Source organism: Nanorana parkeri, unplaced genomic scaffold (genome assembly GCF_000935625.1).
Source record: "Nanorana parkeri isolate BGI_ZX_2015 unplaced genomic scaffold, ASM93562v1 scaffold800, whole genome shotgun sequence".
In the NCBI taxonomy this organism is placed as follows: Eukaryota; Metazoa; Chordata; class Amphibia; order Anura; family Dicroglossidae; genus Nanorana; species Nanorana parkeri.
This window is the reverse complement of record NW_017307068.1, coordinates 710,412-737,896: the sequence shown is the minus strand read 5'-3', so window position 1 is coordinate 737,896 and position 27,485 is coordinate 710,412. Positions and strand designations below refer to the sequence as shown.

The following is a 27,485-nucleotide window of genomic DNA, read 5'->3' as shown; positions in this document are numbered from 1 at the left end:
AATTTTTCCTTAATATAGTAAAAAAATTAAACCCCCAGTGGTGAATAAATACCACCAAAAGAAAGCTCTATCTGTCCCCAAAAAAGGGTATAAAATTAATTTCAGTACAGCGCTGCATGACGGAATAAATGTCAGTCAAAGTACCGCAGCGCTGAATACTGAAAAATGGCCTGGAGGGGAAGGGGGTTTAACACCGCGGATGTCAACTAGTTAAAGGCTAAGTCCACCTTTTGCAAAATAGTAGTAAATGCAGCAACACTGATCTCGTGACCAATGTGCATTTACAACTTTTTTTGCAATAGAGCCTACAGCACATTGCCACCTGTGATCAGTGCGTTGTGAGCACAAATGTACAGGCTCTTGCATTGTATTCCCCCAGCCCATGGAAACATAGACCTGACTGGAGGAAGAGCTGCTAAACTTCAGAGCAGGGAGAGGGAGGAAAGTTCCCCAGACGCTCTGCAGAGTCCTTCTGCCATGATAGATGGGTACTAATTTCCACTTGTTAAAGGAGAACTATGGGGTTAAGGCTTTCCCCCATAGTTCTCCTTAGGGTAACGGGAGGACACAAACTAGCGTCCTCCCGTCACCCTAGGCTCAGTATACCGCGAGCTACAGCACGCGGTATACTGAGACGCTGAAGCGCATCCCGACAATTGTGCCGGGATCCGCCCAGCTGCGTGACGGACAGCTGGCTCTGCCTATCTAAAGGCAGAGCCAGCTGTACCCGCCCCCTCCTCCGTCCATTCCGCCAGTCAGCGCTGGCGGAGCGGGGAGGGGGAAATCCAGCCCCTCCACTCTCACGGGAGAGAGCCGTGACAGGATCGAGAAGTGATCGAACACCGGCATGTGTTCGCTCACCTCCCGATCTACTGAGCAGACCTGTGACAGTCTCATTGTCACAGGTCGGCTATAACTATGAGGTGAGTGAAAAGCACTCACCTCATAGTTCTCCTTTTAATCTAATTCAGATTTCAAAATGTATAAATCTGTAGCATTCATTAGAATAATACTAGGTTATCCTGCCATGAAGGGTCTTGTTTGGGCACTTCCTGTTATAAGGTAACAATGATCTGTCCCTGTCTCCAAATTGTGTTCCTGCTTTGTTCAAATTGTTAGCCTGATGAAGGGACCCTATGTGGCCCCGAAACGTCATTTGCTTTGTGATCATGTGAACATGCATCAATAAAAGATCTGCTTGCATCACTATTGGAGTGACAGGGACTTTTCCTGGTCTACATTGTTGGCAAACGCAGCGAAAACCGCTGGTCACTGTTGCACCCACCACGTTATGATATTTATGATCCGGAGTGCGATGGGAATCGGACAATAATGCTTTGTCACCCTGTTACATGGGCTTCCATGGATACTACAGTTGGCCATTTCAACACACATTACACAGGCATGGACCACTGTTGACACCTTAATGGAACCTGCCCTGAGAATGCAGTCTTAACTGGTGTACATGCATAAAAAAAGGCAATGATTTATAATACACGGTGCTTTAGCAAAATGCCATTCTGTTAGGGTTTACATGTACTTTAATACTTTGTTCCCTCAGGACTTGAATTTCATTTTTTTTTTAATTTTGTGAATTTGCCTGTCTCTCAGGAAGGAGAACAAATATGTAGAGTGCTACTGGAAAGATGTGAAGGTGGGGAATTTTATTAAGCTCCATTGTGACGAGGTTATCCCTGCTGATATGGTGCTGCTACACTCCTCGGATCCTGATGGGATTTGTCATATAGAGACGTCGAGCCTTGATGGAGAAACAAACCTGAAACAGAGGCAGGTGGTGAAAGGGTGCTTCATGGTAATGTCTGAGCTTTGTTTTGTGTATACTATACATCTGTTACATATACATGTTTATGTCTTTCCTTACTGTGCTCTGCATAGCTTATTCAGCACTTTCCAAATATTCAAAGGTGCTCATTTGTTTTATTTCTTACAGATATTTTATATAGTGCCAGTGCCATCAATCTACTGTACACAGCAGTTTACATAGTGCACAGCAACATCAGTCCCTGTGCTCAAGGAGCTTACAATCTAAGGTCCCTATCTCACATACATACATGAAAAACGTTTTTTTTAGATTTGGATGAGGGGGGAAGGATAAAAACGCTTGTTGGATTTTACTGCTTTTCGGAGCCGTGTTAGAGGGAGCTACCTTAATTTTCTGTCCTTCAAATGAAGGTTTAATCTGCAACGAGGCACAGTAAAAGAAAAGTTTAATTCTTTATTCAAGGAAAGTATTGAATTTGTTGAGTGAGCTACTATTGCTGTCCAGGTGACACTGCAACTATATTAAAGTCAGAATGTACTCGATTTCCCTTTTAAAGTTGAATTCTAGGCAAGCTGCTATGTATTTAGGAACCCATAGTCTGGAATAATTATACGGCTTGCAAATGGCGAACGCTTATTGGTTACATGGCTGCGCTGAACACCATTTACAAACATTCCAGAGCGCAGGGCTGTCAGTTCTAGTATAAAGTGTACGTATCACTACACCGGCTGGTGGGGACCAGGGGAAGGGTTAAGAGGTTGCTGTTAGAAAGCTAATTTTTTCACCTTTTGTGAAACGTACCCTTTTAAAGTTTTTTTGTTTTATGTTCTATTATGTGAGTGAGAACATATTACAGATATAAAGTAGGTGTGATCCTAATCTGCAAAAGTAGAACTACACTTTAAGCCTCTACCATATAACTTCTTTCTCCTGGCTGGATGTAATGCTGGGCAGATTCAGTCTTCCAAGGCAGGTTTGAATCTGATGGTGAATGTAATTAAGTAATTGCTCTGAGCTTTGTACTTGCATAATTACATAGTTATATAGTCTGTCAGGTTGAAAAAAGACGCAAATCCATTGAGTCCAACCCTTAGGGCCTGTTCACACGACGTCCGTTTTCTGTGCTGACCTGATCCGTACGCTCCTGCACTAAAAATGCATCCCAATGTATCCCTATGTGTTTTATGGGCTACAGTTGTCACGTGCGCAGTCCGTTCAGCTTACGACAGAAAAATACTGCATGTCACATTTTGTACGGTCAGGGAATGGACCGGAAATGCAAAAACGCATCAAAAACGTACTGCACTGCAGCTAGTGTGAGGAAGGAGTTTTACACTATAAGAAGCGCTTTGAGACCCATGGGTCTGAACATGGAGGTGAGAGGCTTATTTATCAGAGCACTGATGTTTTTTATGAGCACTTCAGCAAAAAATACAGAAGAAATTACAAGAGTGGGCAGAGTGACGCACGAAGAAAGACTAAGAAAACACTTTTTTTTTTTTTTTTTGAGAGCTGCCTGCGTTAAATTAATTTATGGACACTTTGTTTCAATTATGTGTTTTACACACTGACACAGGACGTTTGCTACTTTATTGGTCATTTGGAGTTTTAGTTAGATGATCACCTTGTGATTTACACAAACAGTTGACTAGAAGATTTAATTTGGAAAATATTTGAAAAATATTATATAAATTTTTTTTTCTTTTCCCTCAATAGTATTGTTCACTATAATATTTGTTTTTTGCACATATTTGTTTACTTGTTGGGTGATAGCGCCGCTTCACATGTTTGAATGATATTAATGCAGGCTCATGCAGCCAATTTAAGTGAGCAGCTGTAAGGAGAAACGCCCAGTTTTCTTAGATTAATTGAGCGCAGAAGTCTCTGTAGATAATTTAATGATATTTGGTTATAGACGTCCATTGTAAAGAATCATGTGCCATTTCCTGTTACATACATTAACTGTAAGGGGTAAAATGCTGTGTTTTATGTGAAGAAACCCCTGGACCTCCTTTATTTTTTTGTTTTAGGATTGCGACTTTGAGACAGAAAAGTTTTCAAGCAAAATACAGTGTGAAACGCCCAACAGTGACATTGGCAGGTTCAAAGGTTTCCTGTAAGTACATGTCCGGTATAGATAGAATTATTGTGTAAAAACTAGACACTGTATATATTTATTTTTAAAGTGATTTTAAAGTCAAAAGGTGTTTAAAGCAGAACTCCAGGTAAATGTTTTATTAAGTGCTTTTTTTTTTTCTCGGTTCAAAAATAAAGTTATACTCGCCTGATCCTCAAAGCCGGCTTGCTCTTAGACCGGTTTCTGGAGCCTCTCCCCCCCCCCCCCCATTGCAGCAGTCTAAGGTCCCTGAGTCATAACATTCTATACACGGTGTATAGGACGTGATGATGCCAAGTGACATACCTCCCTGCAGCGGAGGAGAAGAGAGGCAGGAGGGAGCCCTGTCACAGCGGGGCATCTCCAAGGATCGGGTGATGTTTTTTTTAACCTAGGCAAAAAGAGCACTTAACCCTTGCAGTTGCAGGGGTTGTCCCATTTTGTCCCAGACATTTTAGAAACAAAGTTTTACCCCTTTAAGGGGATCCCACCATGACTCAAAAAGTCTTCGAAAATGTAGTAAAAGATATAAATTTATTTGATAATTAAATAAAAAATGCATGCATATCAAAAAACAGACCGACCTCTATTACATATAAGACAAATACTCGGCTAATTGTGAAAGAATTATATAGAAAAATTGTATATATAAAATATGTGGTATATGGCCCTCCTTCTGAATACCTTAGTATGATATCTAAACCTTGTATATATTTGTTTACTCTATGTTCTTATCTTGGATAGAGATTTTCTCAGAAAATCAAGAGAGATAAAATCCTCCAGCACAGGAACGGGTAGAAAGACTGGAGGAATCTTAAGGGACTGCAATATACAGGGGTACAGGTACTCCTAGAATTAGATCCTAATAGGTTGGACTTGATGGACTAATGTCTTTATTCAACCTCAAATACTATGTAACTATGTAACATACACGTGTATGAAGAAAGAAAAAGGGAAGAAAAAATTCCAAAAGAAAGTTCAAAAAACGTTCATGTTATATTGAGGAGATCTTAAACGGCACTCACGGTAGTGTTTGTCTCTTTCTCAGAGAAAAGTGTACATCCACAGAGGAGTTTTCACTTGCACAACGATCCGGGCTATAGACAAAATGGGTTCAGGAGAGCGTTATCCTTATCTCGGTTTTATTCAATGTAGACGGCATATGCAAAAGATCTTCGCTAAAATGATATCTTTATCTCTGCTTTTCAAATGTTCACCGTGGATACGGTTAGCCTTAACTGGACCTTTTGTCTTTGGTTGTGTAATGTCCACGTCCTGGACAGGATAAAATCCCAATGTTGGGGTGGACAGCCTGATGATATGTGCTTGATCTCCTTAGTTGTGGATTCCTGATTCCAACAACTGTGGGGGTAAAACTTTGTTTCTGTTATAACTAAAACAGGGGACCTACCATAAATGTATATACTTGGTACTGTTATAGACTATTTACTTTGTAAACCTCCCTTCCCTGTTCATATATCTGTAAGAAACATTTTACCGGGAGTTTGGCTTTAAGCTATTTCAAATGCTGATTAAATCATATACAATGGATGCTGCTCCTTGATGTTTAGAAGTTTTCATTTCCTGCAGAATCAGCTGGCTCCCTGAACACTGTCCCTGATAATCTTGTTTTAGGGTCCTATGCTGGGTCCTATGGAGTCACAATTGTGTGTGCTAGTAAATTGTGTGTGTCTCCACAAAGACACAGGCAAGACAAAACAATCCTCTCCATCCTTCTCTTCTTCCTTCTCAAAGTTGGCAGACAGTTTTTTGGCATTGCACTCTCCCTTGTGATCTTGTACTGGACAGAAAGTTCAGTGAAGATGCGCAGAGAGAGATGGAGTCTGCTTGAAAACTTGAGTGCTTGGGCACTGGTGACCATTATGACTGAAAGTGAAAGAATAGATGGGAAATGTTCCAATGGAGACACTAGTTCTAGGTGACCCTGCTGACCACCCTAGGGTTTCCATCACTTTCGAGGGATTTCCTCTCACTTCCTGTTGTGCCTATCGGACAGGGAGTAGATGAAAATTTCCCTAATGGGAGACAAATGAAAAAAAAAAAATTGTCAGTGGTTATTACTCTCCCCTACTCCATGCAAAACCAAAAAGAAACTTTTGGCTTCCGTTCTACTTTAGGGTCGTGTGCGTACGTGCGTACTATATTGCCAAAAGTATTGGGACACCCCTCCAAATCATTGGATTCATTCAATGTTCCAATCACCTCCACGGCCATAAGAGTATAAAATCAAGCAGCTAAGCATGCAGACTGCTTTTACAAACATTTGTGAAAGAATGGGTCGCTCTCAGGAGCTCAGTGAATTCAAGTGTGGTACCGTGATAGGTTGCTATGTTGCATATCGCCGCAAACGGAGTGAGAGCAATAATTTTAGAGCCATTAAGGCTGGGTTCACACCTGGGCGTTTTACAGCGCTGATCGACGCGCTGTAAAACGCCCTGCAAGCGAAATCCCATTATTTCCTATGGGCATGGTTCTCACTTGGGCGTATTTCAGCGTGTCGGAAGGTGCTGAGAAACGCCCTATGCCCAAAGAAGTACAGGAGCTTCTTTGGGGCGTATTTCCGTGCGTATCCATTAGGATACAGCCGGATAGCCCTCGTAAACGTTTAATGCGCGTTTTGTGGGCTGCAAATCGCAGTTAAAACGCGCGTCATACACGCATATTTCGAACGCCTAGGTGGGAACCCAGCCTAAAGGAGAACTATGAGGTGAGTGCTTTTCACTAGTTGTCACTAAGTCCCTCCATTAGAAGATTTGCCTTTGCTCCTTATTTAGATGACAACTTTTTGATTTGAATTTCCCATCACTTTCTGTCTTGTGATAATGGCCACCAGGTCAAATCGAGAGGGCTAATCTTCAAGGCAATTTAACACTTGACAGGCTACATTCACTACAGTGTAGGTGCGTTTAAGGATTCCTGCGTCAGGAACTTACGATTTCCGCAGCAGGAATCCCAAATCAAGTTAATGTTAAGGTGACAGCTGGCGCATTTGAAAGCTGGCACACCGCAAGTAAACGTATGTTATACGATTACACGCGATTGGGAATGAATCACTATCCTTGGACGCACAATTGATGCAGCAGATTTGGGTTTCCTGATGCAGGAATCCACAAACACACTTATATTGTAGGTGTGAATGAGGGCTAATTCTAACTTTTTTTTAAAATATCCAAAACAAAAAAATAGTTTAAACTTTACTCTACACCTCTCTTTTCCTGTCAGGTAAAAACAATGAAGGGTATCAGGTCATGGCAAGGGAGTTATGCATACATTAGGTGTGGTGTATAGGTTTTTTTATTTTTTTACGGTAGTCTTTAATTTCAATCTATGGTATGTATTTTCGTTTTTTCTTATTTGAAATACTATACTTGCGTCCTGTGATATAGTCTACCTTTTAGTTTTTCCATGTTTATATGATTGCAGTGTGCATTACTGCTTGTGTGAAGTATGTTCTTTCCTAAACTTGAATACAAAAATGTTAATAGATTGCAGCTTACTTTTTAGTCTTTTTAGATGTGGTGCCTGCATTTGTTTTCTTTTTTCAGGTTTATTTTTTACTTCATTTTTTTTTTTTACCTGATGATTGTGCCAGTAACGCGCAGGAAGTTTGGCTTCCAAGATTTCTGTCAGGATGAAGAAGAATTCTTAGAACTTCTCAAACAGATATAACAAAACACATTCACTTGTATATTAAACAGAGACGTTGATTGCATAGGTTTACACACCCTTTAAAGTAGAACTGAAGCCAAAATATTTTAGTTTTGGATAGAATGGAGAGGGATTAGAACACCTGTCAGGTTTTTATTGTTGTCTGTCTGTTGTCACCCTCTTTATTTGTCCTCGTGTCTGTTATCACTTAAGGAAGGTGGTCACAAGAGCAGGAATAGATCAGGAAATGTTTCTAATGGGGACACTGGTTGTGGTGACCCTGCTGAGCACCAGGGATTTTCCTCCCTTTGGAGGGATTTCCTGTGTCACCATCAGAAAGAAAGTGAAGGGAAATCTCACCAATGGAACACAGATGGCAAAAAAAACTGTCAGGTTGTAATCTTTCCTTACTCTTTCCACACCTTAAAAAAAGTTTTGGTTTCAGTTCTACGTTACCTTTATCAAAAATGTCTATGAAGTAAATGTACTTTATTTTGTTTTTCCTGATAGAGAAAGGCCACATCCAGACAAAGAAAAAATTGGACTGAATAAAGAAAACCTGTTACTAAGAGGATGTGTTGTGAGGAATACAGAAGCTGTGATTGGTATTGTAGTATATGCAGGTTTGTACCTTTTTTACACTTGTTTTGCTCTGACAATTCTGTATGACTTTTGGGCATGTTCCTTTTGTGTTATTAGGGTGCGGGGATCAGCTGCCACTCCATTTAGGGTATATTGTTAGAGAAATGTTCATCGTGAATGGCCTATACAGATTAACATAATGTCTCATATGCTTCCGTTCAGCATCCACACTCTGTACCCATGTATAACATGCACATTCTCCATGGTTGTCTGCTAAATCTTACATTCAGTGGCTTCCGCTCAGGTGCAGAATGAATGGAGGGATTTAATAGATATAGCTGGCTGGATGACCAGATGGTTGGCTGGCTGAAAGGCTAGATAGAATTTAGGTTTCTTTACTGTAATGTGAGATGTTTCAGTGGTTTCTCAGGAGTATCAGAGTTAAATGACACTCTCAGTTGAATCTGAACTAAGTTACAATGAAAGGACAGTGTATAAGTGTTGATATTTTTGGATCCGCTGGGAAAGGTGGAAAAATTAGATGCGTTATGAATTGAATAAGGCTCGTGAAGGTGAAAAGGTTTTTTTTTTTTTCTTCCTATAAGGTCATGAGACTAAAACAATGCTAAACAACAGCGGACCGAGATACAAGCGCAGTAGACTGGAGAGGCAGCTTAACTCGGATATACTGTGGTGTGTTCTCCTTTTGTTGATAATGTGCCTGGTTGGAGCAATTGGTGAGTTGAATACTAAATTATAAACATTTTCAGAAAAAGTGTTACCGTCAACTTAGTTTTGTAATGGCAATGCTATAAAATGTTTGCCTAGTAATGCAAGGTGTGTTTCTTCTATTTTCCTCTCTTAATAAACCTGATTTGTGAGATGCCGCAAAGATGAGGCGATAAAGTAAGGAATGAGGCGATAAAGAAAAATGTGTTACTAGTGACCTCTTTTACTATGCCTCACAGGAGCTTAAGTAATCAGAGCAAAGTATTACCATTATTATCCAATCCGTTTGTTTAGTGTAATGGATAGAAAGTGAAAAAGATGCCAGTTAGACGGATTAAAGTACGTGTTTCCCTGAAAATAAGACACTGTCTTATATATTATTTTGCCCCAAAAAAACACACCAGGTCTTATTTTCAGGGAATGTCTTATTTTATTTTTTTATGTACAACAAAATGGTCAGTATCGGTAATGCTGATCCCTTTCTTTCACATTCACAGGCGGAGTGCATCTGGTATCACTCCGCCTTTCACAGTAACCAGCGCTATAAAGGAAGTATCGGCTAATGCGGCTCTGCTCCCTCCACCGCCGCAGCCTTACTTTCTACAGCGCCGGCTTCCTTTGCCATCAGGGACAGCGGTACCAGCAGTGCAGCAGTGGGGACAGTGGACAGCGGGGTAAAGTGTGGTACCATTTACCGGTACATGTTAAAGTACCATTAAATTAAGAAGTGCCTTCAGGGGGACAGCAGTTGGTGAAGTATGGTACTGGAGTGCTCCCTGTCACTGCGCTGGCCGGAGGAGTACCCTGTCATCCCCTTAATACAGTTTGTCCCTGCAGGCTGATAACATCTCTCCTGCTCTTCAAGTTCCCCCTCACATGCTACCACCAAATTAGGTCTTATTTTCGGGGTAGGTCTTATATTACAGGAGTCTTGAAGAATAGTGCTAGGTCTTACTTTCGGGGTAGGTCTTATTTTCGGGGAAACACGGTATGTTATTTTTTTTGTTTTGCATTTTCAAAGCTGAACTCCAGGCAGATACGTAAAACCAGCTGTTAATTAGTTTATGTATTCATTAAAAAAAAAAAATTCAAATGCTTTTCTATCTTGTTCATCAAGGGGCACAGGATTCAGTTATTCATAGATAATTGGGTTATACTGTTCCTTACAGGAGGAATCGGACACTGGCAAACAAAAAAGCTGTTGGCCGTGCAGATGTAACTCATCTTACTCCAGTTTTTTGCTAGCGTGCTAGGAGGATGGTTAGTTTAGAAATAAACCAGTAAAACTACTATTGCAGTTTGTAATACACCCCTGGTACATTTTGTTTAACCTCGGCTAAACTGGCAGACTGCACATCAGCACATAATTGTGCTAGTGTATGGTGTCATGTCCAATCTCTGTTCTAATTTGAACCTTGCTTATACTAATCAATTAAGCTGAACTCCAAGCAGATATAAAATACAAAAATCAGCACAGTTCTGTATTAAGTAATACACTGCTAATTGCATTTTTTTCAAATACAGCTGATGTAACTACCTAAATTTGGACTTGGTATGAGCCTCTTCCAACCACCTATTTATTTTTACTTTTTTATCACTTTATTTTTATTTATTACACATTTTTTTAACTTAACTTTATTAATATCACACAGGGGGATAACAAGGCCCTGTGTGATAGCATTTGGAGGTGACAGATTCTCTTTATGGAGCCTGCCCTCCAATACAGAAGATTGAGCACAACATTGTGCTCATCTCTTGTGCAGCCCGGCTTGTGACAGTTGAGACATGAAGTACTGAGAACAGCGCTCCTGTCTCACTGATCACACAGAGCACATCATAGAACTGACGTTCTCAGGTCTGCTCTCCGTTCTCCATCCTGATATTATTGCCATGGTCCCGGGTCCCCCAGAACAGCATGAGACCCTGAACACCATGGTGTGTGTAAGGGGGCATGGACAAGCAGGCTGCTATAAGTGTTCTGGGCATCTGTACAGCCACCCAGATCACCTGTATAAAACAAGCAGCGGCTCCCCTGCTCTACATTTAGCCCTGCTTGCCCGCAGCAGGGCTAAATGTAGAAAAAAAAAACACCTAATCAATGCTGGGAATTGAATGTCCCGGGTGAAAGGGATCCCACACCCCAGGTACTGGGTAGTACACTGGTACTGGAGGAGGGGAAGGCGCATTCGGCAAAAGGTAAGTACAGTAGGATGGGGAAGAGGGGAAAATTCAATTTGGAGTGGAATTACTGTTTAAATGATATTTTACTGCTTTTTTTTTTTTCTTACTCATTGATTTATTCAAGGATCAGAGATCGTAAAATAGCATAATGTTGAGCTCCTACATTTTTATATTGTGCTGCTAGGACTTCAAGTACAGATGCATGTTTTAATTTTCCTCACACATTATAAATGGACTTTGCTTACTTTGCAATTTCAGGGCATGGAATCTGGCTGATGCAGTTTCCTGAACCTCCAATTTTCAGCATTCCCGAACCTAGCGGAGAGCACACCCCTCCAGCGTTGGCTGCCTTTTACATGTTTTGGACAATGATAATCCTTCTACAGGTAACTTTTTATGATAATTTATTTTAGTAATTGTCAGTTTCTCAACTGCAATTCCCGGAGGAGAAACAATGTCATCCTTGTATACAGTAAAACATTTTCCAGGCCAGATATGCTACCTTTTCCCTGCCAGGCAAATTATAAAACGGGTAATACAGGGCCTATCAGATAATGACAGCTATTATGTGGTGAGCCAAATGCTGGTCTTCCTGTTTGTTGAAATAAAGATTTTTAACCCACTTTTGCCCAGTGACTGTTTCTATCAGCTTTAGGAAATTATTCCTTTTTTTTAAATGATCTCGATTACCATTCCGTAATGATCAGGAATTGCCCTTTTTTGTCTTTTTTTACATCTTGTCTACTGGACTAATACGGCTTACCCATTTATATTGCTATATATATATATATATATCGGCAAGATTCTCCTAAAATAACATTGGGCTGACTTAATAAATGCTGTTTTATAAAGGACTAGTGAAACTGGTGCCCACAGTCAATTAGATGCTTGGATGTTTCTTTGCTAAAGCTGGCCATACACCTATAGATTATCTGCAGATTTTCTATGGCCAGATTGAAAAAGTGCAACCGACTCCTCCATCTATGCTAAACTGTGTAAATGGAGGAATCTCCCACCGGGCCAAGCTTCAGTATCTTGCTAGTCGGCCCCGCTAGCTGAACAATGCCTGCATCCAATCAGATTGTTTAGGTATTTTGACAGCCAGCGGGGCTGACTAGCAGCTTACTAGCACACACAAGGGTGACTGCATAGCACTTTGCTTGAGAAAGGAGTGACTCTAAAACTGGAATTCAGGGGCATTGCTCAGGAGAGCAGCTGATTCTGCAGAAAACTAAAACTTTTAAACATCGAGGAGCAGCGTTTATTGTAAGTGATTTAATCAGCGTTTGACATGGCTTAAAATCCTTTTGACTAATATCACTTTAAACTGTTTTGCTTTTGTTTAGGTGTTGATTCCAATCTCCCTCTACGTCTCCATTGAAATTGTCAAGTTGGGGCAAGTCTACTTCATCCAGAATGACCGAGATTTCTACTGTGAAAAGTCGGATTCGCTGATTGAGTGCAGAGCACTGAACATTTCAGAGGACCTGGGTCAAGTGCAGTACATTTTCTCGGACAAAACTGGCACTCTTACAGAGAACAAGATGGTTTTCCGGAGGTGCAGCATTGCGGGTGTAGAATATTCTCATGAAGCCAATGGTATGACTTTACAGAATATAATGCCGATAGTAAAATCCAGAATGATATAATATTGTGTCCCATAGTGCTGTAGTAGCTGACAGGAGGAACCGCAGCACCTAAACAGACACATGCTATCCGATACACCCGGAAGTGTCCAGTTGAAGAAGTGCTCTTAGCTTCCGCAAGACAGTAATAAATTAATTCACTGCCTGTTGGAGAAGTAAGTATCCAGAGTTGTTCTGACTTTAGATAAGTAAGTGATGAGGGCGCAGGACCATCCACAGGCCGCAGTTTCAGGGAGAAGTGAAGAGTGCTGGAGTCTGCTGCAGGGGTGAATAAGTAATACCACCTCTTCACCCACCCCCCAGATTTAACAAGCATTTAGGCCTTGCAGTGCGTGAGGTGGTTGGGGATAAGTGCTCCTTTTTGCCAGACATCAGAAATAAAAAAAGTTAGACTCCCCTAATCTTCCGAGCTGGCCAGCTCATTGACCCTGGAGCCTCTCTCCCCCTCCACTGCAGTGCTCTAAGATCCCCCAGTCATCACATTTTATACACTGTGTACAGGATGTGAGGACGCCGAGGGACATACCATCACTGCAGTGGAGGTGTGGACAGACTGGAGGGAGCGCTGTAACAGCCGTCTGACTTGGAGGATCGGGTGGGTATAACTTTATTTTTGACCCTAGGCAAACTGCTCGTACGGGGGTAGCCCCACTGCAAGGGTTAATACATTTTTTAACCAGAGTTGCTCTTTAAATTAGGATGCGCACGTTGCTTTGATGAATTTATTGACTCATAACTGTAGCAACTACATCTGCTATTTTTCTCTATTGAAAATCTTATTTTAAGCTTGTATTTTATTATGGTTTGCATTTGAAGTCATTAAGTCCATAGTGATGTTTTTCCTTTTAAAGCCAAGCGACTACAGTCCTATCAAGATCCTGAATTGCACTGTGAAGAAACACCGGATCCTTTCTCCAATAGTGCAGCCTTCAAATGCAAGAGTCAAAGCCCCAAATCAGTGAGGAGTATGCCAAGCAACAGGTCACTGAACAAGCTGTCTGCAAGTGGATTAGAGCTGAGAGGAGAAGGTGAAGGAGCCGGTCCTCTGCTGCAACCAAGACACTTTGCATTTAGCAGCCCTATGGTGTGTACATGTCAATAATGAAGCTTTTATCCGTGCAATGCTTTTTGTAAATCTCTCCATTTTTAACTGTTTTATTAATTCATCTTACCCTACTTTTCAAGAGTTTGTCCAGGGAAGAGTAACATTATTATATTGCAGCTGTTCCATTGTTGAGATTTTGTGGCAGAAAATCAATTACAAAGTAGTAACTGGGTTGTTTGTGCTTTGTTACCAGGAGAAGGATGTGTTACCAGATCCTTGTCTAGAAAGAAAGTTTTACCAGATCAGCCCTCAGTCTCTGTATCTCTCCAGGCATTGTGAAGAGATGGCTCTGGAGGCATCATACATCATGGACTTCTTTTTTGCTTTAGCCATCTGCAACACCGTGGTGGTATCCTCACCTAATCAGCCCCGGCAGAAGGTAATGTTTGTTCCTGCTAAATAATATTTACTGGCATAATGGTGCTTACAGCCCAACACCAGCTAAAACTTCTTTATCCTGAATGTAAGGTAAAAGGTTTAGAATATTTGTTGGAAAGATTTCCCTTCACATCTTGTCCCAGTGATGGGAGGGAAGGCAGTGAGGGGCATCTCCCCAAAAGGGGCATAAAAAACAGTAAAGGCCTGACATAGATTATAAATGTTCCTTTTCTTTATCGAATACTAAACAAATATTCTATAGTTGCCCCGGCAACCGTGCATACATAAATCCATGGTGATACCTGGAATTGATCCCTCTGGTCTTGTATTCATTTTAAAGAGATTCATGAACAATTAAAAATCACAGTGACACTGCAGCTTTCACAACCCAATTCTATAGCTTGAGAACTGAGCGATCACGAGCCACTGATATCTCAATTCACGGCTTCTCCCTGCAGAGACCGGTAACTATCAGTCATCACTCCCCGCAAGGATTCTCCCTCCCCTCTCTGTTGCTTCAGGTCTCATGGGAGGGATGAGATCTGGATCCAGAGAGCCATCTTTCCTGGCTGCAACACAGCTCTGTGCTGTGAGCTTATAGCGGGCTCTTTGCCGACTTTGCTGATTAGGAAATGTACTCCTGTGACTTAAAGGAGAACAAATCCGAACAATTTTTGACTATAGTTCTCTTTTAATACATGTGCAATGTGACTGTTATCAGTAACAACTATCACAAGTGTGTGCACCAAATGTGTCACTGGGCCTAAGCAGTCTGTTTGCTGGTATTAGTACCACATTATCTCTAAACTGAGTCGAATGGGGCTGGGAGGGGCAGGTTTTAAAATGTACATATATTTATGAGCCATTGATCCTCTAGACCAGGGATGGCCAAACTGCGGCCCTCCAGCTGTGGTGGAACTACGAATCCCATAAGCCTTTGCAAGATTCTCACAGCCACAGACATGACTCCCGGAGAGAGATGCTTCATGGGATTTGTAGTTTCACCACAGCTGAAGGGCTGGTGTTTGGCCATCCCTGCTCTAGACTAACAGTGCTCAGTTTAAAACAAAGTGGTCTGCTATCAGGGAATACAAGTTGTAGTATACTATATCCTTGACTTGCTGTGCTTATTAAAGTGACAGGTGCTCCTTAACTGTCATACATTTGATCAGAATCTGTTACAGATACATTAGAGTCTAATTGTTGTTGCCTTTTATGATTTGCAAACAGGGAAATATACCATCATTAATAAGGAGCCCAATGAAATCCCTGGAGGAAATCAAGCAGATGTTTCAAAGGTTCTCTGTCCGCAAGATAAGCTCAACTTCGCTTCTAAATGGAAAAGATTACTCTTCAGAATCCCCCAATAACTTTGTATATAAACTGCCCTTTTTCAGCAAAATGAAGCTGGCTTCTAGTGCTGAGGGTGAAAAAGCCTTGGAGGCCAGCTTGGACTCTGCTGGGGAGACATTGCTGGAAGACTTGGAGAAATCTGACCTTACAGATCCAGCTGATGGCTCTGATAAGCCTAGCATATGTGAAGTGTACTATGAGGCCGAGTCTCCCGATGAAGCTGCACTGGTATATGCTGCCAGAGCTTATAAATGCATTCTAATGTCTCGGACACCTGATCAAGTCACTGTAGAGCTCGGCACTATTGGGTCCATGACATTTCACCTGCTGCATATTTTACCATTTGACTCTGTCAGAAAAAGGATGTCAATTGTGGTTCGCCATCCACTGACCAATAAGGTTGTGGTGTACACAAAAGGAGCAGATTCTGTTATAATGGATCTCCTTTCCCCAACATCTGATGGTAAGCTCTACATCTATTTTGATCGCTTTCTTATAATATAATTGTGATTATTTAATGAGGTAGTGCAAACAGACGTGATGATCTTCACTTGTGGGACCCAAAACAAGGAGAGCCAGGTCAGCGGAAGAAAAATTCTGATTGGTTGCCATAATATATTGCTTTCTTAAAAGAAACCTGTCTGGAGAAATATCAAATCTTCCGTCTTGCTGATTTGTATTGCACTTAATATATCTTTATGATTTCCCTTCTCCAGCTAGTGTGTCACTGACCTGGCTCAGGAATCCACACACTTGAATGGCTGGGTCAGTGATTTACCAAGTAGTTAAGCAAGGTGGATGGAATATATACCTTTAAAAACAAGTCATCAGTGGCCGTTGCCATGTCTGAGTCCTGCAGTTGGCATATATTGATAAATATATGATTAAACAGTTGGCCGAGCCCATTTAATCCCTGAAGACTGGAATGAAAGTGGTTAATGTACACTTTCGTTCTTTTTTTATAATATAAACCTCTAGACAGAGAAGTTAAGTAATCACTAGTAACAAATCAGATTACCTGTGTGTTATAGCAGATCGCCAGCCAAAACTTGTTTGTTGTGTAAGGAGGTGTTGGAACCTCCTAGATTTTTATTGCCATGTCTCCTTTCTGGAGATTTACCTTAACCATTTGTTGTTTGCTCACTGTAATAAGAATTAACATGAGGAAAAATCCAAAATGTTACAGTTGTCAACAGGAGATGAAGGAAAATCTTTCAGCAGAGACACCTGTTCTAGTGACAGCTGTCAAAAGTGGAATTTGCCCCACTTTGGAACTGTCAGGGAAATCATACATTTGGAATGCAGATGCAAATCACCTGCTATCGCCATTAACTAGTGGGCTCAAATTATGATACAATATCGCAATCAAAGTTGCCTTGCCTTGCTGCACTCCTTACCGGAAGCCCCTAATCCTAGGGGGGTGCTTGTAGTGACTGCAGATGGCGCCGCCAGACAATGGTAATAGGTATATGTCACCAGCACACCACAGAGATTTGAAATCCAAAGTGTTCAATTATAGAAACGTCATGTCATCAGAACAAATAGTCATTGCTGAGCCCGATGAAAGGGACCCTGTGTGGCCCCCAAAGTGCTTGTTCTAATGACATGACGTTTCAAGAAACGAACACTTTGGATTTCATATCTCTTTGGTGTGCTGGTGACATTTACCTGTTACCATTGGAGATCAACACACACACACACCAAAGTCTGCAATAAGCTGGTCTGATTTATTACGACGCATTAAGGTTTTATAAGATACAGAGAGAAAAGGGGGTGGAATGTTATGATCTAACAAATAATATACAAGGTGAAAACAGAAAGTTACAAGTGTAAATTTCTAAGAAAGTAGGGTGAAAACACTCCTATGCAAAAGTTCAGTCTTCACTTGAAATGAATACACAGTTCTCTTGGCAAGATGGATGCTCTTGTGCTTTTTATGTAAACCTGCATTCAAACCTAGGACCTCAGTACTGCAAGGCAGAAGTGGCACTGAGCCACTGTAAACATTACCACTTTCATGTCTCTGGTACAGAACTAACGGAGGTTTTAAACTTTTCCAAATCTATACTGAACAAAAAACTGCACTTTCCAAAGCCTATTGATTTCTGCACAATTTTAATAAATATCCATGGGTGGGTTTTGTTGTATGTCTTATATCCTTTAGTTTTTTGTTGTGATCCATGCCTGTGCTCTTGCAAGGATTATTAATGCATGTACAGTGTTCCATGCAATATAATGTGTACCAAAAGGGTAAGGAATTCTAGAACACAATACTTTCTGTTCCTGACATGTTCTTATATTGGTCACGCAGTATGCATTATTGCTGCAGTCTTGAAATATATAAATCGTACATTGACAACCATTATGCCCTTTTAAAGTTCTTAGATGCCAATGTTCAATGGCTGTAGATTTACAACTGGATGTGTAGACTTTAATTTGTAGAGTGCACCATTATTAGTGACAGCTGGATCAATAGCTGTCATACCAGTCAATTGGCACAGTTTAAATGACCTGGTCATTGAAGGACATACATATTCTGTCATTGGGTAGAATTAGGTAGCTAGAGCTAGTCAGATACTATGGTTGTATGGGAAATAATGTTTGATCATTTCTGTCAAGGTCGTTATTAGTATACCTTTTACATTCCCTGGTGCAGTGCAGACCCGCACCACATTACCATTTTTCCATAATTTTCTTTCTGTGTATTAAGATAATGATGGATCATGATTGCTCCAATTCCTTGGTGTCCAACCTGTGGCTCTTAGATACGCTTTGTGTGGCCCTTAGACTACAACATTCAGAAGTGCCAGTTTCCAACCACACCTGTAACATGTATGCAGTGTCTGACCAATCCTGTGTAGTATTTCTACAGTCCCTGGCCATCTCCTGTAGTACGCCTGCAGTCCCTGGCCATCTCCTGTAGTATGCCTGCAGTCCCCTGCCATCTCCTGTAGAATGCCTGCAGTCCCTGGCCATCTCCTGTAGAATGTCTGCAGTTCCTGGACATCTCCTGTAGAATGTCTGCAGTTCCTGGCCATCTCCTGTAGTATGCCTGCAGTCCCTGGCCATCTCCTGTAGTATGCCTGCAGTCCCTGGCCATCTCCTGTAGTATGCCTGCAGTCCCTGGCCATCTACTGTAGTATGCCTGCAGTCCCTGGCCATCTCCTGTAGTATGCCAGCAGTCCCTGGCCATCTCTTGTAGTATGCCTGCAGTCCCTGACCATCTCTTGTAGTATGCCTGCAGTCCCTGGCCATCTCCTGTAGAATGCCTGCAGTCCCTGGCCATCTCCTGTAGTATGCCTGCAGTCCCTGGCCATCTCCTGTAGTGTGCCTGGCCATCTCATGTAGTATGCCTGCAATCTCTGAGCTCCTGTAGCATTAGATATACTAAACATTATGTGTGGTCCCTTGGTGATGTCAGGAGTGATTGTTGAGGTTCCTTGTACCTAGTAAGTTGACCACCAGACCTCTAAATACGCACTGCTAATTTCTAATTACTTCTAATAACTACTTCTAAATGCACTTCGTGTAGCAGGATTCATGTTAGCAGTGTTGTGTTTCTGTGTGCCATAGAAATCCTTTGTTAGGTTTGCTCCAGTGCATCTGTTTTTTTAACTAAATGTGAATCTGTATCCTGCTGGTAAAACCTGGTTTTGCAGCACATCCATAAAATACTTTGATTCTCGAAGGCACTGTTTCTTCGCTCAATAATTTGCTTCCATTATACGATGCTGTATTTTGTGTTCAGATATACACATATCACTGAGGAACCTAAAAGGAGGAGTTGGGACTGAATGCATGGATTGTAGAATATGCCTATATGTACATTAAGTTCACTTGATTGAATTGTGTGTTTTTATTATTTTGTGCTTTTAGATAACAAAGCAGATGTCTTGCAAGCTGATATCCGAAAATTAACACAAAGACATTTAGATAACTATGCAAGATGTGGACTCCGCACTTTATGTATTGCTAGAAAGGTAATGATCAACTTGTTTTTCCACATTTCTGCAAGTTTGAACCTTTTATTCAGATTACAGTAATTGGAAGCCTGTTTAGTTATAAATCATGTGCATGTGGCATATTCTGACTTGGAAATCTCCCTGTCACCTTAAGTCGTACGTCTGCAGTCAAATTTGAGAAAACCCCTCTATATGCATGTTGTATGTTCCCATTCACGCAGCATAACCAAAAATTATTAAAAAAACATATATTTTTGACCTTTTTATAGATCTTTTGTTGTGGCAGGCAACGTGTCAGATTTCAAGGTTTTTTTTTTACATTCACAATGATCTGTCCTTATAGAAAGACGTAGGACTGAAATCTAAGGATTGTGTTTCTCTCATTAAATTCAATAACATTTGAATGTACAGAAGAAGCCAACCTTTTAACCCTCCACAGCCCCTCCTAACATTACAAAGAAGAAGCAGCAAGTATACATTTTAACCCTTAAGAAGCCAAGAGACCCTAACCCAAGTGAAAGCAATTTAAACTGCAAAAAGCATTTTTTTTTTTTTAAGCTTATGCTATGTGAATGGGATTATGTAACAAATACAAAATAGGTGTTATCCCAATTTGTCTGCGAAAGTGGAAATACACTTTAAGCCCAACGATGAGTTTTAAGTGTTGCTGTGTCTACATGCAAAGTATGCCTGCCCCTTGCATGCCATAGAAACATCAATAAAACTGTTCATGCAGCATAAAAGTACCATGTAGAATCTTCCTTTATTGTTGATTGATGTACACAGCAACGGATATAACATTTCATGACTGATGTGAGAATGTCAACTGTTAATGATTGACCTGCACTTAATAAATTGTATTTGTGTTCACTTTGAATATCCCCTCATATGCAGATGTAATAAATAAACAGGAATGAGCTTTGCACGTGATTTTGATAATTAAAATGAATGAATTGCGTGAATATTCACTCCCTAAGGACTCATGCTCACGGTGTTTTCATTTTCTTCTGGGGGTTGCTGTGGCAAGAAACTGCCTACAAGCATCTATCCTGAATCAGAGTTATTCGTTACATATGTGATTTACATGCGGATAGCCACAGACAGATGTATGGACCCACGTGGGATTCCTGCTGCAATTCCTTACTGCAGGAATCTCCAGACACACATAACAGCCCCATGTGCATGAGGCCTAGGATACCAGCTAAACAAGGAGTAGATTGTTTTCAAAAAGTTGGCCAACTCCTACACTGGCATTGTGAGAAGAAGCAGATAAGCACTGCAAAAGTGGATATGTATTAGGCAGATATAGATGTTTGCATATTCATAAATTGTTTATATGCATAGTTTGTAGCTATATATCTAAATGAACATGCCTTGTTATTATTTGTATCAAGCTGGTCTATTTTTAAAATAATTTCCTAGCATACTCTCAAGCTAGGCAGCACTAAAAGCCAGTTTAAACCATTTCAATGTAGTTCCTGTGTCAATATGACGAGGACAAATCATAAAATAAAATGTGCACTTTTTATGTGCAATAACATTTCTTTATTGTAGATAAGTGGACAAAAGAGATGACGATTTTAATATTTTTGTCTATACACTGCTGAAAGAAAGCCTTTTTTGTTTCATGTTGGGGGTTCTGGTGTTCCATATATTTGCCCATCTCTTTGTATCCTTCCCTTCTTCCTTACTACAGCACTTTCATCATAGATTGTGTGTCTTCTTTTCACTTGTCAGTTTTTCCATTCACATCTGTGTATCAGGCACTTGTTCAGTGGCCCAGGGAGATCTTTCTTTTTAGCAATGTCTCTTATGGTCTATGATATATTTTGTGGTTCAGATATATTTTTTCCTTTTTGTCTTACCAGTTCTCCACATCCGGCAATCATATAAACATGTATCAGGCCCAGTCTTTCATTATCTTTATTGTATGGCAGTAAATGTTGAACACGCACATTCAGTATGTGATTCTTTGTAACTGTGTTGTCATTTATCTATAACAATTTAATACACATTTTATTGAAAGTGAAACCCGACTTTGTACTTTGGTAAAGCTCAGGGGAGCTGGGCTGTTAGTGCTGGTACGACAAGGGAGATTATGGTCAAACTTTTTTAAGGGGCTTTGTTTCAGAGTGGTGTGTTTATATAACGTGAAGTCATAGTTTTGAAATGTGTTTGTAAGTGTCCTTGTCTCCTTATTTGTGCAGGTGATGACTGACGGAGAGTATTCCGAATGGTTACAGTCGCACTTTTTGGCAGAGACCAGTATTGACAATCGAGAAGAGCTGCTGTACGAGTCTGCACTCCGACTTGAAACCAATCTCGACCTACTTGGTATGTCTGTTTTCTATTGAAGCCTTGACACCAGGTGGCCCATCATGTATAACCTGTACAGGGCTGCTGAATTGAATGATCAGATACTACTTGTAAACTGGAAACAGGTTTGTGAGGTTGCTAAAGTTACATACGTTTATAAAAATGTCAGTTATTTCATATGAAACGTCACATGACACAATATTCTTTATAACGGATACAGGGTGTAAATCTTGCTCCACAATGGGACAAGACCATTTAGCAACCAAGGTGTGTTTTCACCACCGCTCCTAAGCTGAGCAACATCCAGGGGCTAATGTGATCAGATAGGCTGGGGAACAAAACAAAATAAAAAAAACTAAACACCTTTTCAGTTCTCCATTTATCCTGGGAAAGGCCTTTAACCCTTTCGCAGCTGCCAGCGTATGGCAAACAGATAGCTGCAATCGCAGCCCGGTGTCTGTGTATACATGCAAGCCTGACTGTCGGCATTACCCTGGAAGTAATTCGGACGGCTATGACGTGCATATCCCTTTGCCCAACAACCCCCGCCATAGTTCCCTGGCTCTGCTGCCCCTCTTGAGGAACTGGTATTGCAGGTGTGAGGGACGAGAGACAGGTTAATTTGCTGATCTCCTCCTCACTGAATGAACCTGGAAACAACTATGATTTTGTTACTTCCGTTTCCTCAGCTGTCATTCCTCGTTCTGTGCTTGATCACCTTCAATGGGCTGCAAAAGTAACATTGGGGTCTAATACACCCCTAATGTCTCCTTTTAAAGAGAACCTGTAAGCATTAAAATGCTATCACATAGGGGGCTTGTGAGCCCCCCATGTGATTAGCAATAAAGTTAAGTAAAAAAATAAATATAAAAACATTATATTTTGAAGCTTGACATGTTTGATACCTATTTACTGCAACCTCTTCTATTATATTTTACCAAAAATTGTGTTTATGTGCACTAAGATTTGTATTTTATTTTTTTTTACTGGAAATTCAGGTTTGATTAATAGTTGTGCTAATATCATGCAACATAAAAAATTGCAACTGCCACCATTTTATTCTACAGAGTCTTTGCTTTCAGGAAATGTATAATGTGAAGTAGTCTTCAGGCCTCAAATGTGCATTCTAATGTGTTCAAAGAAATGTAAAAATAGCTCTGGCAGCAAAAGTGTTAAAGCCTAACTTCAGTTTTTCTAAATGCAGAAAAATTAATTTGCACATCACTGGTAGGATGAGAAAAACTTTTGCTGCAGTACTCCCCTTCTCTACAATGCTGTGGCTCACAGACACTTGGCTCCATCTATCAGAACCTGTCCTCCTCCTGGTTAAATGACGCCCGGTATTTAGCCCACATCTGTCAGAGACACTCCTCCCTGGACTTGCATTATGACATCGGCCTCGGGTCAGAGCACATTGCCCCCAAGGATGGCACTGAGATCATAACATTCACACTAGCATTGAGAACCACACCACCAGAGAAAAGGAAGAGGGCTCTGCTTGTAACTGGTTAGGAAAAATGAATTTTTGCTGGCAATTAAAAAAAAATAAAAAAATCTTTTGGGAATTCGGCTTGAAGTTGGGCTTTAAACATATGTTTCAAAGCAATTCTCACTGAAAGCAGGACTATTATGTTCCCCTTGACTTTTCCAAATCATGTATTTTTGCTCTTGGAATTTAGTGTTCTTTGTGGTTCACATAATAATCTCCCAAAACTTTTAGGTGCCACTGGAGTAGAGGATCGTCTACAGGAAGGAGTTTCAGAAACAATAGAGTCCTTGAGAGAAGCTGCTATTAAAATCTGGATGCTTACCGGGGATAAGGAAGAAACGGCGGTAAATATTGGCCATGCCTGCAACCTGCTGGAACACGGTGACAAGATTCTGACCCTGAGCAGACTGGACATTGTGAGTGTGAAGCTGTCCTGAGAAGTTGTTTATAGGCTTGAAATTGCATAAGCTGTACCCGCTGTGTTTTGATTTAACCTGCATCAAGCTTTGTTGGCACCAGTTGGGGCAGACAGCTCCTTCTCTCCCTCGTCAGATGAGGCTCTGCTCCCTGACACCTTTTACCTAATGGGCTTAATCAGTGGGCCAACAGGGTGAAGCGCATTGGGGGAGTAGAGTCACATCTGATGAGAGTATGTCTGTCTGATCTGTCTGGCAGAAATAAAGCTTGTTGCAATTCAGCAAAAAGCACAGTAGAGTGCAGATTATGGGAATCATTTATAAATCATCCCCTATGTGTATGCCTGAAGAGTCTGTACACCTGCAACTGCTCGCTGTGTATGTGTGTGTGTGTATATATATAAATAACAGCCCCCTATATAAGTGCACACTGTCTGTTCTAATTACAGTTCATCAACCAATTACCTTTCCTCACCTACACTGGAGATTAAACATGAGCTCTGTATTGTACTGTATATGGCTATACACTCATTTCCACTCTATAATCTGCTTCAGGAAACTTGTAAAGTGTTGATGAATCACATGATTGCTGAGATTGAAAGCCATGTTAATTCAAGTGACCCTTTGAAGAAGGAACAGCACTTTGCCCTAGTCATAGATGGAAAGAGCCTGGAGTTCGCACTGCAGGAAGCCCTCCAGGAAAGGTTCCTCCACCTCACCCAGCAGTGCAGAGCTGTCATCTGCTGCAGGGCAACTCCACTGCAAAAAAGCCAAGTGGTTAAACTGGTCCAAACTAACTTGCAGGTCATGACTCTAGCCATCGGTTAGTATAAGTTTTACTGGTTTTTGTATAAACAACTTTTTTTCTTTTCCTTTACCTTATTTACGTCTATGTTTAAAGGTGATGGTGCCAATGATGTGAGCATGATACAGGTAGCAGATGTCGGGATTGGCATTTCTGGCCAGGAGGGCATGCAGGTACTTTTTAACTGCTACCAACTAATATCAAACTATTGATTTGTATCACGTATTACAATTAGAACCCTAATTAACACAGAACATAGCAAGCTGCATATTTTCTGTATCTCCAGGAAGTTTCTTTCCAGAGATGCCTTACAGTGCACCATATTGTCAGTATGCATCGTTTCTACAATTGCTACTGTGCGAATAGTGCCATTGGCACCGATGTGGATTATCTTGGATAGATTTCCAATGTGGATAAGCTGTATAGGATCAGCATACGACAATGCAAAATGCAAACTAGACATAATTGTTGTGAAGGGTAGAGAGAAATAAGTGGGTTTGAAGCCAAAGGAAAGTACCTACAAAAAATTGCTAGGTGGTAGGGATTTTTGGCAGAAGACATATGCAAAGTCTTGTTTGCAAAAAAACTTCTTCCTCTTTCGCCAAGCGGTTTTATTTTCTGTGTATACTGTATGGCGTGTATTTTGAGCAATGTACACTATCTGCTCATTCATAGCCTCCCTAAGATTCCATGAATGGACCTGGTGCTGTGGAGGATGTATCTCCTGTGCACGCGTTATACAGTAGTTACATCATCAGTGTCCACCCTATGGCCAAAGAAGATCCTGGGAACCCGAAAATGGCTGAGATGGCAGCAGTGGGGGACAGAATGCACTGCACAGAGCTGGAGATTGGCAAACATGTAAGTGTCCTGGGCACACTTCCGCATTATGGCAAAACCCCACCCAGCACCAAGTGGTTTGCCACTGCTTTAGAGCAGACATGTACTGAGATAAATATGGGGGATGCTATTGCTGACCTTTCCAAGAATAATAGTTGCCAGACTGTCCCTGGCTTCAATACTTTCTCGGTCAGTAACAAGTCTTAACTTCTGATCTGCGTTAGTAGGGACTTAGTAACATATCTTCTCGTTATTCTCAGAGTATTGGGTCCGTGGCCTTTGCACATTGATCAATTTACTCTAATTGCAGAATGATCATGTTTATGTATGCGTTGCCTGGGGTTGCACATCCATGTGGAAACCAATCATGTCTCCATCCTGGAAATGAGATGTGCATTTTGATATCCTTTATAGCAGACAAATAAACAAACCCACACATGCGCATAATCACATGCTCATCTTTGTGTCCATGCCTTTATTCTTGTTTGTGATTTATTGTGACAGTTAATGGCCATCAAGGGGAAAATTGCATAACATTATTAGTCTGAATATGTGATTAGCAGGTGTGTGTATTGTGTACATGTGCTTTGTGTAACAATTAGATCGGGTTATATAAGAAGCATGTACTCATTCATGTAATCATTCAGGTTAGGCTGTATGGTGGCTACATTTGTAATTTAAATGAAGCTAGACTTGTAGGTTTAGACATAAATACAACATAAATTATCATATTTATTCCATTTATTTATAGGTAGTGACAGTACAATCCGTTATTTATATAATGCAGTGGAGCAGACTATCACATGTTCTATTCATTGCTCGTTCTGTTTGTGTATTGCAGGCTGTGATGTCAAGTGACTTTGCGGTGTCTCGCTTCAAACACCTGAGGAAGTTGCTGCTTGTTCATGGTCACTGGTGTTATGTTCGCCTTGCCAATATGATTCTGTACTTTTTCTACAAAAATGTTGTAAGTAAAAAAAAAATAGTTTATTTTTTTCCAGTATTTGCTTTTATGAATGATATCGCTTTTCTGATTGATAATTCATGCCGGGTTATCTCTCTTAATGCCAGAACTTAACCATTCCAGGAATTCAGGAAAACCATTTAAACATTGGTTGGAAAATCACATCTTAATGACTTAAAGTGACACTGTACTCATGAGTTAAACCTTAAAAATGCATTTGAGTACCTTAATTATTAACAAAAATGTATCTTATTAGTGTATCACTCGGCTATAGATCCTCAAATCATCTCTGAATTGGTGCTTACTCTGTCCTTCCTTCTGGAGGGTGGCTACTTCTGTTCCTCATGGTCCCTGTGTGTGTTGTAAAGTAGTCACCGCTCCAAGCTCACTCCCGTGATGGACTACAATCTGAATACAAATTAGCAAACTAATCACGAGATTGTAGTCCATCCTGGCAGCGAGCTTGGAACCGTGGCTACTTTAAAACACACACACGGAACCAAAGTAGCCACCCTCCAGAAGGAAGGACAGTGTCTGCACCAATTCATTGATAATTTGGGGATCTACGGCTGAGTGATACACCAATAAGATACATTTTTGGTAAATAGTTAAGGTACTTTGAATGCATTTTTAATATTCAACACCTGAGTTAAGTGTCACTTTAAGTGTGGGGCCCTGCTGATTCGACAAAAGTAATTTGAGTTTTGTCGAAACAGCAGGAACCAAACAGTGACTGCAGCCACTGTCAGAATACAATAGTCTCATCAGTAGATTCCTCCATGCATGTTGTTTAGCATGAATGGAGAAATCAGTTTTTTGTTAGTCTGTGGGCTAAAGGAAAAAATCTACTAATGTATGGCAGGTTAACATTCTATGGTGGTGTTTCTCAACCTTTTTTTCAGTCACCGCACCCTTTAAAAGTATGCAAAATTTCAAGGCACCCAAGTCTAAAATGTAAAATAATGCTATGGTCCCCCCAAAGTCCATACAAGTCCCTTATCCTAGATAGGGATCTGGTAAAAATTTTAAGGTGGGACCACACACAAGTATAAAAAAAAGATGTTGGCCTCCCACACAGTAGAGTCCCCGTTTCCCATCGGAAATAATGTGAAATGAAAATAGCAATATTATCTTGTACTGTCTGCTGCCAA

At 40.8% G+C, this 27,485-nt stretch overlaps 1 protein-coding gene across 1 annotated transcript in view; it reads left to right on the top strand.

The window, feature by feature from the left end:
- ATP10D (ATPase phospholipid transporting 10D (putative)) overlaps positions 1–27,485 on the top strand; it is an 83,646-nt gene that overhangs the window by 45,036 nt on the left and 11,125 nt on the right. Inside the window, exons 4-18 of the mRNA XM_018564955.1 lie at positions 1,612–1,813; positions 3,814–3,899; positions 8,079–8,191; positions 8,756–8,887; positions 11,319–11,446; positions 12,407–12,659; positions 13,558–13,790; positions 14,005–14,190; positions 15,420–16,005; positions 19,419–19,522; positions 21,712–21,838; positions 23,541–23,725; positions 24,281–24,548; positions 24,627–24,703; positions 26,212–26,337. Coding sequence (XP_018420457.1) covers positions 1,612–1,813; positions 3,814–3,899; positions 8,079–8,191; positions 8,756–8,887; positions 11,319–11,446; positions 12,407–12,659; positions 13,558–13,790; positions 14,005–14,190; positions 15,420–16,005; positions 19,419–19,522; positions 21,712–21,838; positions 23,541–23,725; positions 24,281–24,548; positions 24,627–24,703; positions 26,212–26,337 — 2,806 coding nt within the window. The remainder of the gene's footprint in view (positions 1–1,611; positions 1,814–3,813; positions 3,900–8,078; positions 8,192–8,755; positions 8,888–11,318; positions 11,447–12,406; positions 12,660–13,557; positions 13,791–14,004; positions 14,191–15,419; positions 16,006–19,418; positions 19,523–21,711; positions 21,839–23,540; positions 23,726–24,280; positions 24,549–24,626; positions 24,704–26,211; positions 26,338–27,485) is intronic.